Below are 13,226 nucleotides of genomic sequence, written 5' to 3'. Positions count from 1 at the left end.
AGAAGAAGGTTCATCTGATTCCTCCTGCTCTCCATGTTGTGAGCTGGAAGGGTCTGTAAATGATGAGCAGGTAGACATTTTATAAAGCTAACCTGAGGCAGTTATTCAGCTTTCATACTTCACCAATTGTGGCAGTACAACTCTCTGCTCAAAAATATGCCAAAATGCTCTTTGTAATGCCCAGACAAGCACTTGTCTCTTTGAGCTTTCCTTCTCAATGTGCTTCATCATGGCTATATTTTTTTTCATTAACGGCTGTAAACTTTTCAGCTGATGCAAGACAGCCTATTTGCTTTTGAATAGGTCATTTCAAACCATAAAGGTGAAGACAGATGTACTTGGAAACAGGATCTTCTCCAGGGGGGATGGCTTTGTGTGGAGTGAGCTTCCAAGCTTATAATACTGCACATATAGCCAATGGGCTGCATCCTGTTCACCTGCTCCTGTTTGCCCAGCATCTCTTGCTTCAGGTAAGCTATCTGCTGCCCCTCACTCCTATTCATTCCCCCCTTTCAGGTCAATGGCATATTTAACCCATTAAATATTTGTTCAATATTTTTGCAAAAATTATTTAGCTTTTTTAATACTCATTTTGGAGAGGGGAGATGTTTGACGCTGTGATTGACACAAAGGTTAGCAAATCAGCACAGCCTTTCCCTGAAAAGGAGGGAAAGTGACGCCATCTGTGACTCGGGCGCTGGCCAATCAGTGCTGTACCCAGCAGACTTTTGCAAAAAGCCAAAAGCATATGGTTCCCTCAGAACCAGATCTGGGTGAGTAGACTGTACACATCTCCATCTAAATGACAGGGAGAATACACCCAAAGCAGGTTCACTGCCTAAGCTAAAGACTTCTGCTTTCACCCCCACCTTCCCCAAGGAAAATGCACTCTCAATTGAGATACACAAGGTATATATACACCATAAACGTAAACTGATGTCTTTTTTCTTTTTTTTTACATGTTTACCTCACTCTTTTGCTAAGGAACTCAGTTTAGTGTGCAAGTTTTGTGTCTCTCCGTGTTATCCTCACAACAACCCTGTGAGGTAGGTTGTTTATTTCATTCTATTTCTTTCCCACCTTTTCACCTAGGAGCTGAAGCTGGCATACAAGTCCTCCCCGCCCCATTTTATCGACACAACAAACCTGTGAAGTAGGTTAGGCTGAGAGACATTGATTGCCCCAAGGTTATCCAGTGAGCTTTATGGCCAAGTGGGGATTTTGAACCCGGGTCTCCCAGATCCTACACCAAACAGGCAGACAATGACTGGCCCTAGGTCATTGCATCAGGGGAAAAAGCACAATAATACATGCCTTTTTGAATTATTGAAGGAAGTATTTTTTAAAAGATATGATTAATTATAAGAAGAAAAGGCTCTCTCTCTGTCATATTTTCTCTCTTTTTTTGTACCTTATTGTAGTAAAACAACAACACCAAAATAGGGGTTATCCACACTTCCTCTTGTCAGCTGCTTTGCTCTGGGGTAAAAACTGCTATTTAGCATGCTAATGGCTAACACCATGCCCACCCCAAATTGTGTATGGCAAACCTCTCCTGAAATTAAGGGGCATTTCAAAATCAGTTTGAAGGCATGGCAAGGGGCGGAGGTGGTCTGCCATTGAAAGTAGAAAGTTTGCACGGATTGTTGCTTGTTCTGGTTTAGAGCTAAAGAGTGAGTTTTCTCTGGTGAACACTGGAGAGCTGGGCTAAGATGTGAGAAAGGAGCAGGGCAAGGGGAAAACAGCCCATCTAGGATGGGACAAGCAGAAGTGTGGAAAAGCCCATACTCTCATAAAGGCCACATTCAAGTCACACCAATTAACTAGGGCTGCAATCCTATGCACACCTATTTGGGACTGAACCCTATTGAACTCAGGAGGGCTTGCTTTCAAGTACAGTGGTACCTTAGGTTAAGTACTTAATTCATTACGGAGGTCTGTTCTTAACCTGAAACTGTTCTTAATCTGAAGCACCACTTTAGCTAATGGGGCCTCCTGCTGCTGTTGCGTCGCCGGAACACGATTTCTGTTCTCATCCTGAAGCAAAGTTCTTAACTCGAGGTACTATTTCTGGGTTAGCGGAGTCTGTAACCTGAAGCGTATGTAACCCAAGGTACCACTGTATGTGCACAAGACTGAGCTTTCAGGGCTGTAGTCCTAAGCCTAAACATGTAGAAGCAAGACCCATTGAACTCTATGAGACGTACTTTGGTGGGGGGAGCAGGGAATGCTCCAGAGAGCTTATTGATTAAAGATCATAGACTCCAGTATGCCATCCAGGATTTAAAAGCACACAATTTAAGTTTTCTCTGCAGTGTTCACAAATGTAGAACCATTAATTATCTACCTTGCACTTACATGCAATGCCACAAAGGTAGAAATCTCCAGCAACTACCGCTTTGTTTTCTAACTATTAAAACATAACCATGCCAGATGTTTATGCTGGTGAGCACATTGGCAACATATATGGCTGATGGGAACTGGAGCTGAGCAACAACTGGAAGGCCACAACTTCCTTGTCCCTGCCCTAGAGATCCCTAGCTTAGGGCTCTTGCATGTGCTTTTTTCAAGAGATCCTTGGGAGTGAAATATTGGAAGAAGCTTGTTCACGCGATCTTCGCTGAAGCTCTACAACAGACGAGGCAACCCTGTATGAGCCCAGATCTGTAGAGCAACCCTAAGTGTTTTATGTCAGCTGAAACAATCCAGCCATTGGCAGCCATTTTTGGCAGCGATTTCCCAGGGTTTCAGACAGGAAATTTTCCCAGCCCTACCTGGAGATTGACTGAATTGAACCTGAATTGGGCACAAAGTATGCAAGTCTGTCACCGAGCCACAATTTCTGCCCTTCTTTTTGGCTCTCAGAAGCAGACAAAGCCTTCCTTTCTTCCTGCTTTTGAAAACTGAAATGAGGAGCGTTTCATAACTTTTGGAGCAGCTCTTGAAGCAAAATGGTCCAAAGAGTCTCATTTACTTGGAGAGAACGACCCTAAAAGCTAGATTAAAAAGAACAAACTTGCTAAAGCACCAAATTCGTTTTACAGATTTTTAAAAAGCAATTTGTCCACATTATTAATCCACTAAAACTGCAGTTTAATTACTCCATCAGAGTATTTCATAAATCTTTGCATATAGAGTTAGGTATGCAATTGATCATGAAAGCAACTAAACAGCACTGGAAATAAGTAGACTTATCCAATGGGAGGTAGCATCTCCGTTGCCCTGGCAACGGGAGTGCTCATCTCTGCCCTGTTCCTATCTGACTCGACAGCTTCTAGAGATGATGGTATCACTGTTGCCTGGACAACTGCAGGGCTGGCCATGTGTTCTACTTCCAGAGGGTGGTCCTCTATTTGAAAGGCTAACAGAGGACAGGTATCTATTTGAAGAGGTGTTCAGTCCAAGTCTGATTTAAAGATAAATAACTGTCAGGAGGGAGAACAGAGGCCTTGGAGTTGCCCATTAGCCCCTGGCAGCAGACTAAGGCAGCAAACTGAGCAGGTACATGGGTGTGATGCACACTATGGTGTGATGCACCGTATTTCTCTTAAAATTATTTCCACATTAGCATATATACACCAAAATTACCTTGTGCACATCTCATGGGAAACTTGTGCAAAACCACTAATAACTCTTTTGTCTTCTTTTGGAAGACAGTGCTTTCCCTCTTTTTCTTTTCTTTCTGAAATCATATGTATTTGATTTTGCCAGTACAAAATTATAAAAATCCAAAGATATATCCATATACAGAGATTTCTCTGAATCTCAGGACTTCCCCCAACCCCCTCCATGGAGTCCCATTTTAAGCATTTAAAACTGCATATTCTTCCAATCTCTTTTATATCAATCCTTATTGTCCATGGTAATTGTTACGCCACAAGTGAAATCGAAATCCTGCCAATGTTTCCATCCGCTTACAGTGGTCTCTTAGAGATAGCCTAATACATTTTCCCAATTTTTTTGCAAAGTTTTTATCCTCTTGGTTCTTGAGTTTTCCAGTCAGCTTTGCCTTTTTTATTATTTGCTTTAATGCCTCATTCTCGAGTTTTTTAACCAACTCCTTTTCTTTTTTCATCAAGCTTTCCCTCTTTTTCACTTGTGAAGTTGAAGTTGCTCAGCGGTAGCCAACTCAGGGCTTTCCTTGACCTTGACTGATGGACCTCTGGTAAGATGAGAATGGTAGACTCCCCTGCAAAAGTCGGGGCATATCTCCTTTTAATAAACTTACAACAACCCTGTGAAGTTAGGCAAGTTAGAATTAGAGGCAGCTGTTTACCCATTCACCCAGTACAGTGGTACCTTGGGTTACATATGCTTCAGGTTACATATGCTTCAGGTTACAGACTCCGCTAACCCTGAAATAGTACCTCAGGTTAAGAACTTTGCTTCAGGATGAGAACAGAAATCGTGCTCCAGTGGCGCGGCAGCAGCAGGAGGCCCCATTAGCTAAAGTGGTGCTTCAGGTTAAGAACAGTTTCAGGTTAAGAACGGACCTCCGGAACGAATTAAGTACTTAACCCAAGGTACCACTGTACTTTACACAATTGAGTTAAGGGTTGAGCCTTTATTTTTTCCAAACCAAACATTTGTTCAACTGCACCAGACCAGCTTACTGACTGGAGCTTCAGTTCAGTTTGAATACTGCTGTTGATTTTGAAGAGCTTAGTCTTTGGGGAAAAGATTTAACATTTAGTTTTGTGCCGACCAACCCCCAGCCCTCTCCAAGAGTACAAAAAGCACCAGCTCACATCTTGCAGATCGACAGCACCCTTAAAAATACATTACGTTGTCTCTTTCATCCAGTTCCAACCATTAAACCAAGCTGAATTGTCATAATCTGCCACATCGTGAAGCTAAATTTTCCATTAGTGAAGCTCTCATTAAGGGCATAGAATGATAAGACAGGAATGACACCTGTTCTTTGTTTCCATTTCATATCAATAGCTTCTCTAACGAGGTTCTGCAGCTAATTAAAGTTGGATCTGACCCCTGGAGGTACAATAGAATCATGTACTGATAGAATAACTATCAAGTACTTTTCTCCTCTGGAGCATAAATTAGTTGAAAGAAATCACCAAGCCACAGAAGTGTTGTCTGTGGGATCTGCGTCTAAAATGTCAAATATGAACATCTTTTGTGAACAGAAATGCCTGACCCCAGAGGGGTAGTTGTCACAGAAAATAATAAATGTGCCCTTGTGGCACTTTAAAGACTACCAGCTGGAATAGCTCACAGTCAGTACAGCATGAGACTCTTAATCTCAGGGTTATGGGTTCGAGAACCTCATGAGGCAAAATGTGGATTCCTGCACTGCCTGGGGTTGAGCTAAGCTCGTGGTCCCTCTAAGCTATATAGCCTTTTTTGGCTGAGGAAGAGGTGGAAATTCAAATTGGTTTGCATTTTAACATTGTTGTTGTTGTCCGATTCTTCGTGACCCCATGGACCAGAGCACGCCAGGCACTCCTGTCTTCCACTGCCTCCCACAGTTTAGTCAAACTCATGCTGGTAGCTTTGAGAACACCATCCAACCATCTCGTCCTCTGTTGTCCCCTTCTCCTTGTGCCCTCCATCTTTCCCAACATCAGGGTCTTTTCCAGGGAGTCTTCTCTTCTCATGAGGAGGCCAAGTATTGGAGTATCAGCTTCAAGATCTGTCCTTCCAGTGAGCACTCAGGGCTGATTTCCTTAAGAATGGATAGGTTTGACCTTCTTGCAGTCCATGGGACTCTCAAGAGTCTCCTCCAGCACCAGAATTCAAAAGAATCAAGCACCATAGATCAGCAATTGTGCTGGTTGGTGCACTGAGATTCTCAACTATTCTCCATTAAAAATGGAACTTCATCTCCACCCTCTCGTTGCACAACTGTCCCAAAGCTGCGATCCAACTTTATAATTCATGGTAGACCAGTAGGCAAGCTGATTAAAAGAATATATAGAGATCTGAGTGTGCTGCGCAGCAGCTAAATGTTCTCTTAGCTTTGGCAATGTAATTACCCTCATTAAAGTCTCTTTGGCTTATCAAGAACATTCTTCTTCCTTCTTCCAGGATAAGAGTGTAGCTCAAGTTTCAGAAAAAGGTTCCAATAACTAGGAATATGGCTTATTTATCTGTCATCTGCATGGGGGAGAATGAGAGGAAATCAACATTAATTTTTCATAGCAAGGAAAGATGGCACCTGAGAAAATACTTTGTAGAGAAATGTGTTTAGGAGGAAAGCCCATTAAAAAATAATAATTTGGGATGTATTGGGAACAAGTCTATGGCAGTTATTAAATATTGACTTAACAGGCATATTATTTTTCGCTGCAGTGTGTTGGTGGCTGACCGCCCCCCCAAGACTGTTCAAATAATTGATATGTCTATTTACAGGTGGAGAAAAATAACTATGAGATTGTTCTCCTGCAAGAGCATTTTTGCTTGCCCAGTGGGAATATCTCCACTCTTTGTATGCTGTTCTGGGAGTGTTCCTGACCGCCCCACCGCCCCCGAAGATTTGGGTGAGGTGGGGGGGGGGAGCTAGTGGGAGTCCTTGTTCTGGCTTGCACTAACAGAATGGGTTTCTTGACTCTGGCCCTAAGTATTTATGTAACCCATTTTAAATAGCCAAAGCAGTTCACCACCATTATGTCAAGTATCCTTACAACAGCCCTTTAATGCAGACCTGCACTATTGACCCCACACTGCAGATGAGAGACTGGAGCTGAGAGAATAACAGCTCCAGAATCACGCTGCAATCCCAGCCCCATTCACCTGAGCACAAGTCCCATTGAAATCAATAGGACTTACTTCTGAGTAGATATGGTCAGGACTGCTCTGCAGCTTGCCTATCGAATCGATGGCTGTGGTGGGAATTGTGGTATTTTTGTAACCAGCTCTGGAATCACTCAGTTAAAAGGTAGGTTATCAGTAAGCGAATCCTGACCATGCCTACTACTACTAATAATAATAAATTTTTATTTATATCCTGCCCTCCCCGGGCAAAGCCAGGCTCAGAGTGGCTAACAACAGTAAAAATAGCACAATTTACATAAAACCACAGTCAATTAAAATACATTCTAAAATCAATTCAGAATCAAATTAATGGCAACCATTGGTCTAGAGTTCTATGAGGATTACAGAAGGAGAGAGGAGGTCAGACTGTGCCCTGGCCAAAGGCCCGGTGGAACAGCTCTGTCTTGCAGGCCCTGCAGAAAGATGTCAAGTGCCGCAAGGGCCCTAGTCTCTTATGACAGAACGTTCCACCATATCGGGGCAACAGCCGAAAAAGCCCTGGCTCTGGTTGAGGTCAGCTTAACCTCCCTGTGGTCTGGGACCTCCAAGATATTTTTATTTGAAGACCGTAAGGTCCTCCATGGGACATACCAGGAGAGGCGGTCCTGTAGGTACGAGGGTCCTAGGCCATATAGGGCTTTAAAGGTTAAAACCAGCACCTTAAACCTGATCCTGTAGTGCACCGGGAGCCAGTGCAGCTGGTATAGCACTGGGTGAATGTGATCCCATGGCAAAGACCCCATAAGGAGTCTTGCCGCTGCATTCTGCACCCGCTGGAGTTTCTGGGTCAGTCCCAAGGGCAGCCCCACATAGAGTGAGTTACAATAATCAAGCCTGGAGGTGACCATTTTGTGGATCACAACGTCCAGCCCCATACCCTTCAACAAGATGTGGCCCAAATCTGGGACACCACCTTCCAGTTCCAAAATCCTGTTTGAGTCACGCAACCCATGTGAGATTGTGGATTTGGAAAAAGTGCTTTTCCGGGGTGAGATCTCAGCCCAAAATTGTGTGAGGTGGTTGACATACTCTCATCAGAAAAGAACGGCATGTCCTGTGTTGTCGTTTTCTGAGGCAGTTGCCAGGTATGCAACCCACCTCAAGATTCCCCCATATTCTGCTGCATGAGAAAAAATGTTTAGGGGTACTCTCATGTTCCTACTCATATTGAAATACTGCCCCTCAATGAGGCCAAACTTAGATTCACAAATATTTAGGGGTATGCATACCCCTGTGTACCCTCAGAAAAAAAAGCACTGCTTAGGCCTAACCTAGCTACACTTCTGGAGTAGCTTATCTATTTAGATACTAAAAATACGATCCTGCTTAATAAAGGAAACTTTGCCACCTCCTCTACCAATTGCTAGTTTGATAATAAGATGCCACTATTGTCAACACAGGGATCAGCACGGCAACCATTGTCTATCTTGAATGCTGCTTCTGGCAGAGTTCTGCTTTGGGCAGAGTTCCTGGATCATCTTCTGCCAGCATCGCTGTCTGCTCATGTTTCTCAATAACTTTTAATTACCCAGCAGTTGCAGAATGAATACACCCAAGAAAATTGTGGGCCAAGGAGCCTACCCTCATAACGAAGCTGTCCAGGACAGTTAGAAAAGTATTAGAACAAAAGCTCTGTGAGCAAGCAGGCATTTGTGTTATGAAGAGGGCAATGGAATTGCAAAAGGCTCATGCCATAAATCATCCACTTAAAATAGCCGATTAAAACTGGGTCATATGCCAAAAGAGAAACGAAGACGGTCATTGTAATTGCAGCAGATATGCTTTGCAACCTTGGGACGCATTACTGCAATAATGAATAAGAATTGTTCCAACTTTTTGTTCCAACTAAATTTAGGCTGCAGTCCTAAATATGCTCGGGATTAAACCCCATTGAATGTGATGCATCATGTTGCATGTGTTATTTTTAGGGCAAGACTACATATGACTAGCCTCATGTTTGCTTCATAATAGTAAGACAATGGCAGGGGGCAGTTTTGTTGACATCTGTCTGTCTTGGGAGACAATGGAGGAGTGTGCCTTTGTGAGTGACATCAAACTGTTGGAAGGTTGCAGCGCCTGCTGTGGCTGTAGAGACCAATATGGAAGAGACATGTTTTGTTGCAGCTGGGGCAGGTGAAGGCCTCCAGTTGTGCTGCTACAGATGCTCCATGGTGTTTCTTCTCTCTGTGCTCCTCCTAGCAGTCATTCCTCCTCTGGTCTCTGCTACAAATGCACAACCTGCCATATTTTTCCATTTATAAGACGCCCCATGTATAAGACGACCCCTATCTTTTAACCCAAAATTAAGAAATTAAGTTGTTTAGCTTTTTTGAGGGGGGGAGGTCACTTCCGCCAATCGCTCACCCGCCTGCCCACCACTGCCGATCGCTTGCCACAGCCACAGTCGATTGCACACCTCACTGCAGCCACCAATTGTCTGCCCGCTCGCTGCCACCAACAGCCCACCCGCCCACCTACCGCAGCCACCAATCACCTGCCCAATTGCTGCAGCCACAGCCAATCGCCAGCAGGTCTTGCCGCAGTCACCAATCACCCGCCCAATTGCCGCTGCCAATCTCCTGCTTGCTGCTACCATTAATCGCACGTCCCCCCTCTGCATTCACTATCCATGTATAAAACAACACCCAATGTTTGCCTATTTTTTTTAAGCAAAAGCATCATCTTATATATGGGAAATTACGGTAACTTGCCTGTCTCCAGGCACTGCAGTCATCTGCAAGGGATTCCCATACAGTAGTGTTGATGTTGCTACCCTTCAGGTTTGCAAACTTCTTGGTCTGCCAATGGTCTTGGTGCTTGAAGCCAGGTTCCCATAGAGCACATCCTTGGGGAACCTGCCATCTTCCATTCTGTGGACAAGACCAAGCCGGAGTGGACATCACTGAGACAGTGCAAACAGCCTGGGTATGTGGGCTTGGGAGAGCACATCTTTGAAATTCTGCCTGGTTATGTGATGCCCAAAATTTCCCTGACTCAGGAAAGTGGAAGGTGTTGAGACATCGCTTCTGATGGTCTCACTACCATAAAGTAGCATGCTCAACACACAAACCTAGTAGACTTCCATCTTAGTATTGGTCGTTAGCACCACATTCTCCCATACCCTTTGGAGAGGCAAGCTATTGCAATAGCTGCATTGCCAATGCACTTGTCCAGCTCAGCATCAATGGAGAGGTTTCTGGTTATGGTGGAGCTCCCGTTGCTCTGTCCCAGCTCCTGTCAACTTAGCAGTTCGAAAACACGACAAAAAAGTGCAAGTAGATAAATAGGTACTGCTCCAGTGGGAAGGTAAACGGCGTTTCCGTGTACTGCTCTGGTTTTGGTGTTCCGTTGCACCAGAAGTGGCTTAGTCATGCTGGCCACATGACCCAGAAAAACTGCGGGCAAACGCCAGCTCCCTCGGCCTGTAAAGCGAGATGAGTGCCTCAACCCCAGAGTCATCTGAGACTGGACTTAACTGTCAGGGGTCCTTTTGTCAGAAATTCAAGCCCATATCAGCAGAAACTGGCAACAATCCCAGGCAGCCGGCTTGATTCCCTGTTGACCTCCCTGGCTGCATTCCCCAGCAAGTGCAGGCAAGGTCTCGATCGGCGATTCTTCTCAAACGTGAGAAGAACACACCCCTCTTTCCTGCCCCCTCCCAGGCAGGGGAAAGAGATAGACAGAAACGTATTTACATGCCTTTATTTCTGTCTTTGCAGCGTTACAAAAAACATGACTGCTCTCTTCAAACTCCAGCAGTGTTGTTACAAACACTTCTTGTACTTCCCGGACAGGAATAAATGGAAAAGCTCATATTACACTCTGAGCTAATTCCGGTGCTTCGCACTGTGAACTGACTGTCCCTCTGTTTCCCACGGGCAGTCCCAACATTCCCATCATGTTTACTTTTCAAGCTAGCACTTTGCAGCAGCATTGCTTTCATATCGTAACACCTTTACCTTTAACTTAGGTAGACAAAATTGTCTACCTCCTCAAGCATGTGGTCACCAATGCTTATATAGGATGTGATGAATAAATGCAATTAGTACAAATAGTAAAAGATCAATCTTTGACAACTGAAGATAGAAGGAATCAGGTAGCAAGTGATGTCTCTGACTCTTCATAGAGCTGCTATTGCAGTAGCTAACTCTGGACCACAGACAAATAGCCTGACCTTTAAGGTCAGGCAGTTTCCTGTCTTCTACTAGCACTTTGTCCAAATTAGAGCCATCTTTTAAGATTGCTCCATCCAGTTCAGGATCCCTCCCCAAAGAGACACATTTCCAAAAAGATCCAGACCAGTTTATCACCACAGAGAACTGACTGGCAAAAAGGTTTGATGATTACTTGTTTGAAAGATGTTCTCAGCATCCAGTAAAGTCTTATTTCCCTCTGTAACTGGAGTTTAAACCCCATGACCATTGTTTCCCATTAATCTTGCTGTAGACAAATCTGTCAATAGAAACTTAATGCTTGAAGGAGTGTCTTTATCCAGAGAAAATGTCTCCTTCAAAATAATTAACTAGATTCACTTAATGAGATTAGAGATTACTTAATGAGAATCCCAGATTGCAAAAGCCTTGGCATACCCATGACAGGTATGCTTAGTTTTCACAGTGCATTGAAGCATAGTGATGCTTCCCTCGAGGAAGGGATTGGACTGCTAGAATGAAGTTACGGTAATAATGGAATGGATTTGATGCAAATGCACACAAGGGGCGGGGATTAGTTAATGTAGTCTAGGTGCTTTCTTTCAAAACAAATCTGCTATCTTATTTATTTTTTTAAAAAACACATTTTTAAAATTAAAAAAAACACACATTCTGTTGATTTAATTGGTAGAGCTGAGCATATTCTTAGCTTTCTGAAGTTGAAATCAATGAGACTTATAAATGTTTAATTTTGGCTACATCATGCCCATAATTTCCATTAAGGAAGCCACTGGGCATGTTCCAGGCAAAGTCAAAAACTATCACAAAATTCATTCCCTTGGGAGCTCCCCCCCCCCCTCTCTGTTAGCTTTTATTCATCAGTTGATAACAGTTTTATTTTAGAAGCAGTTTGAGATTCACTGAATTTACCAAACTGTGTTTCCTGATGGTTGTTTCAGAGGCAGCCATGGCAAGATTTGTTTCCTTGGGAAGAGAAAGTGCCAGGGCCTCATTTTTGTTTGCTTACAAAGGAAAGTAGGCAAGGACCTAGGCAGACAGTGTTAATATCTGAAGCAGCATTAGCGGCCCCCAAAGCAAATTGCTGTGTTATAGCAGAAAAAGTAACAACTGGTGGGCTTAAAAACAATACAAAACAGACACCTATGGCCGAGATGTATTCATCTAGCTAGGAAAGTTTCATGAAATACAAATGTCTTCAGTTGTTTCTGGAAAGTGCAGATAGTGGGTGCTTGTTGTATCTTGTCAGGAATGCTTGTCCACAGAACATGGTCAGCAACACTAAAAGCCAGCTCCAAGTTGCTGTGAAGTGGGCTTCTGGAATCTTTGAAATTGCAGGAGAAACTCTCCCGCAGAGCGCAGTGAAGAGATAAGGCAGACTCTCAAGAAACCTAGTCCCAAGCTGCATAGGACCTTATATCTTAACAGCACTTACCTGAGGAGTAAGTCCCTTTGAACCAGAGTGCTTAGTTCTGAGTAAACATGAATGGGATAGTTCTGTTAAGCAACTAATAAAGCTGCCAGTCATGGATGGAGGTTCTTAATTCCATTTTGAAATGGAATTTTGTGAATTCTCTGGCTTCTGTGATTCCATAATTCCCTTTGTTCAGACTGCCAGTGACTTTGATTATGCAGCCAACAGCCCTCCCCCCCATCCCTGAGAAGTATTGGGAAACTTGGGGGGGAAAGGTTTTCAGAAGTACATGTGAGATAACCAGCCTCATAGAACGAACACGCTTAAGTCTAATAATGCATGAAGGGGTTAACACCATAGAGTACGCTGTTCTGCCAGGTTTAGCTAGGTCACCCCACCTCACCTTGGGAGGAAGTTAATGAAGCCTATTGTTGTACCCTCAGTCTACCAGAGAAGCTCAATGTTTAAAGAGGTTTGAGCTTGGAGCAACCAGCTCCAAGCCATTCTTGTGTTCCTATACCAATGATTTAGGAACTTTCACCACTGTAACTAAGCCAAGTTTTACTGCCTGTGCAACGTTTTCAGAATTGCTGCCTTTTTGCATCCCTAAATTGCTGGCAGACTGTTGTGGGGACGGAGCACATGAGTGATGGAAGAGAGAGATGCAATGGAGTCCTGAACAGCAGCCCTCTCTGCTGCATCTTCTCCTTGCAGGTCCCAGTTGTGCAATGCCCTTTGGGACAGCTATCTCGTGGATTAATACTAATGATTAGGAAGATTTTCCTTTAGCAAACAAAAGTACAGGCTATGAATAATGGATGAATCATTCTCCGAGCACTTTTTCTTTAAAGGACTACAGGTCTACGGTACTT

At 43.7% G+C, this 13,226-nt stretch overlaps 1 protein-coding gene across 1 annotated transcript in view; it reads right to left on the bottom strand.

The window, feature by feature from the left end:
• Window positions 1-9,588, bottom strand: part of LOC309372973 (thyrotropin-releasing hormone receptor-like) — a 63,527-nt gene extending 53,939 nt beyond the window's left edge. The window contains exon 1 of the mRNA XM_081917095.1: window positions 9,483-9,588. Within this exon, the coding sequence (XP_081773221.1) occupies window positions 9,483-9,505 (23 nt within the window). The 5' untranslated portion in view covers window positions 9,506-9,588. The remainder of the gene's footprint in view (window positions 1-9,482) is intronic.
• Window positions 9,589-13,226: the final 3,638 nt, after the last annotated feature.

Source organism: Podarcis melisellensis (genome assembly GCF_964234715.1).
Source record: "Podarcis melisellensis genome assembly, chromosome: 6".
Lineage (NCBI taxonomy): Eukaryota > Metazoa > Chordata > Lepidosauria > Squamata > Lacertidae > Podarcis > Podarcis melisellensis.
This window is presented reverse-complemented; position numbering and strand designations above follow the sequence as displayed.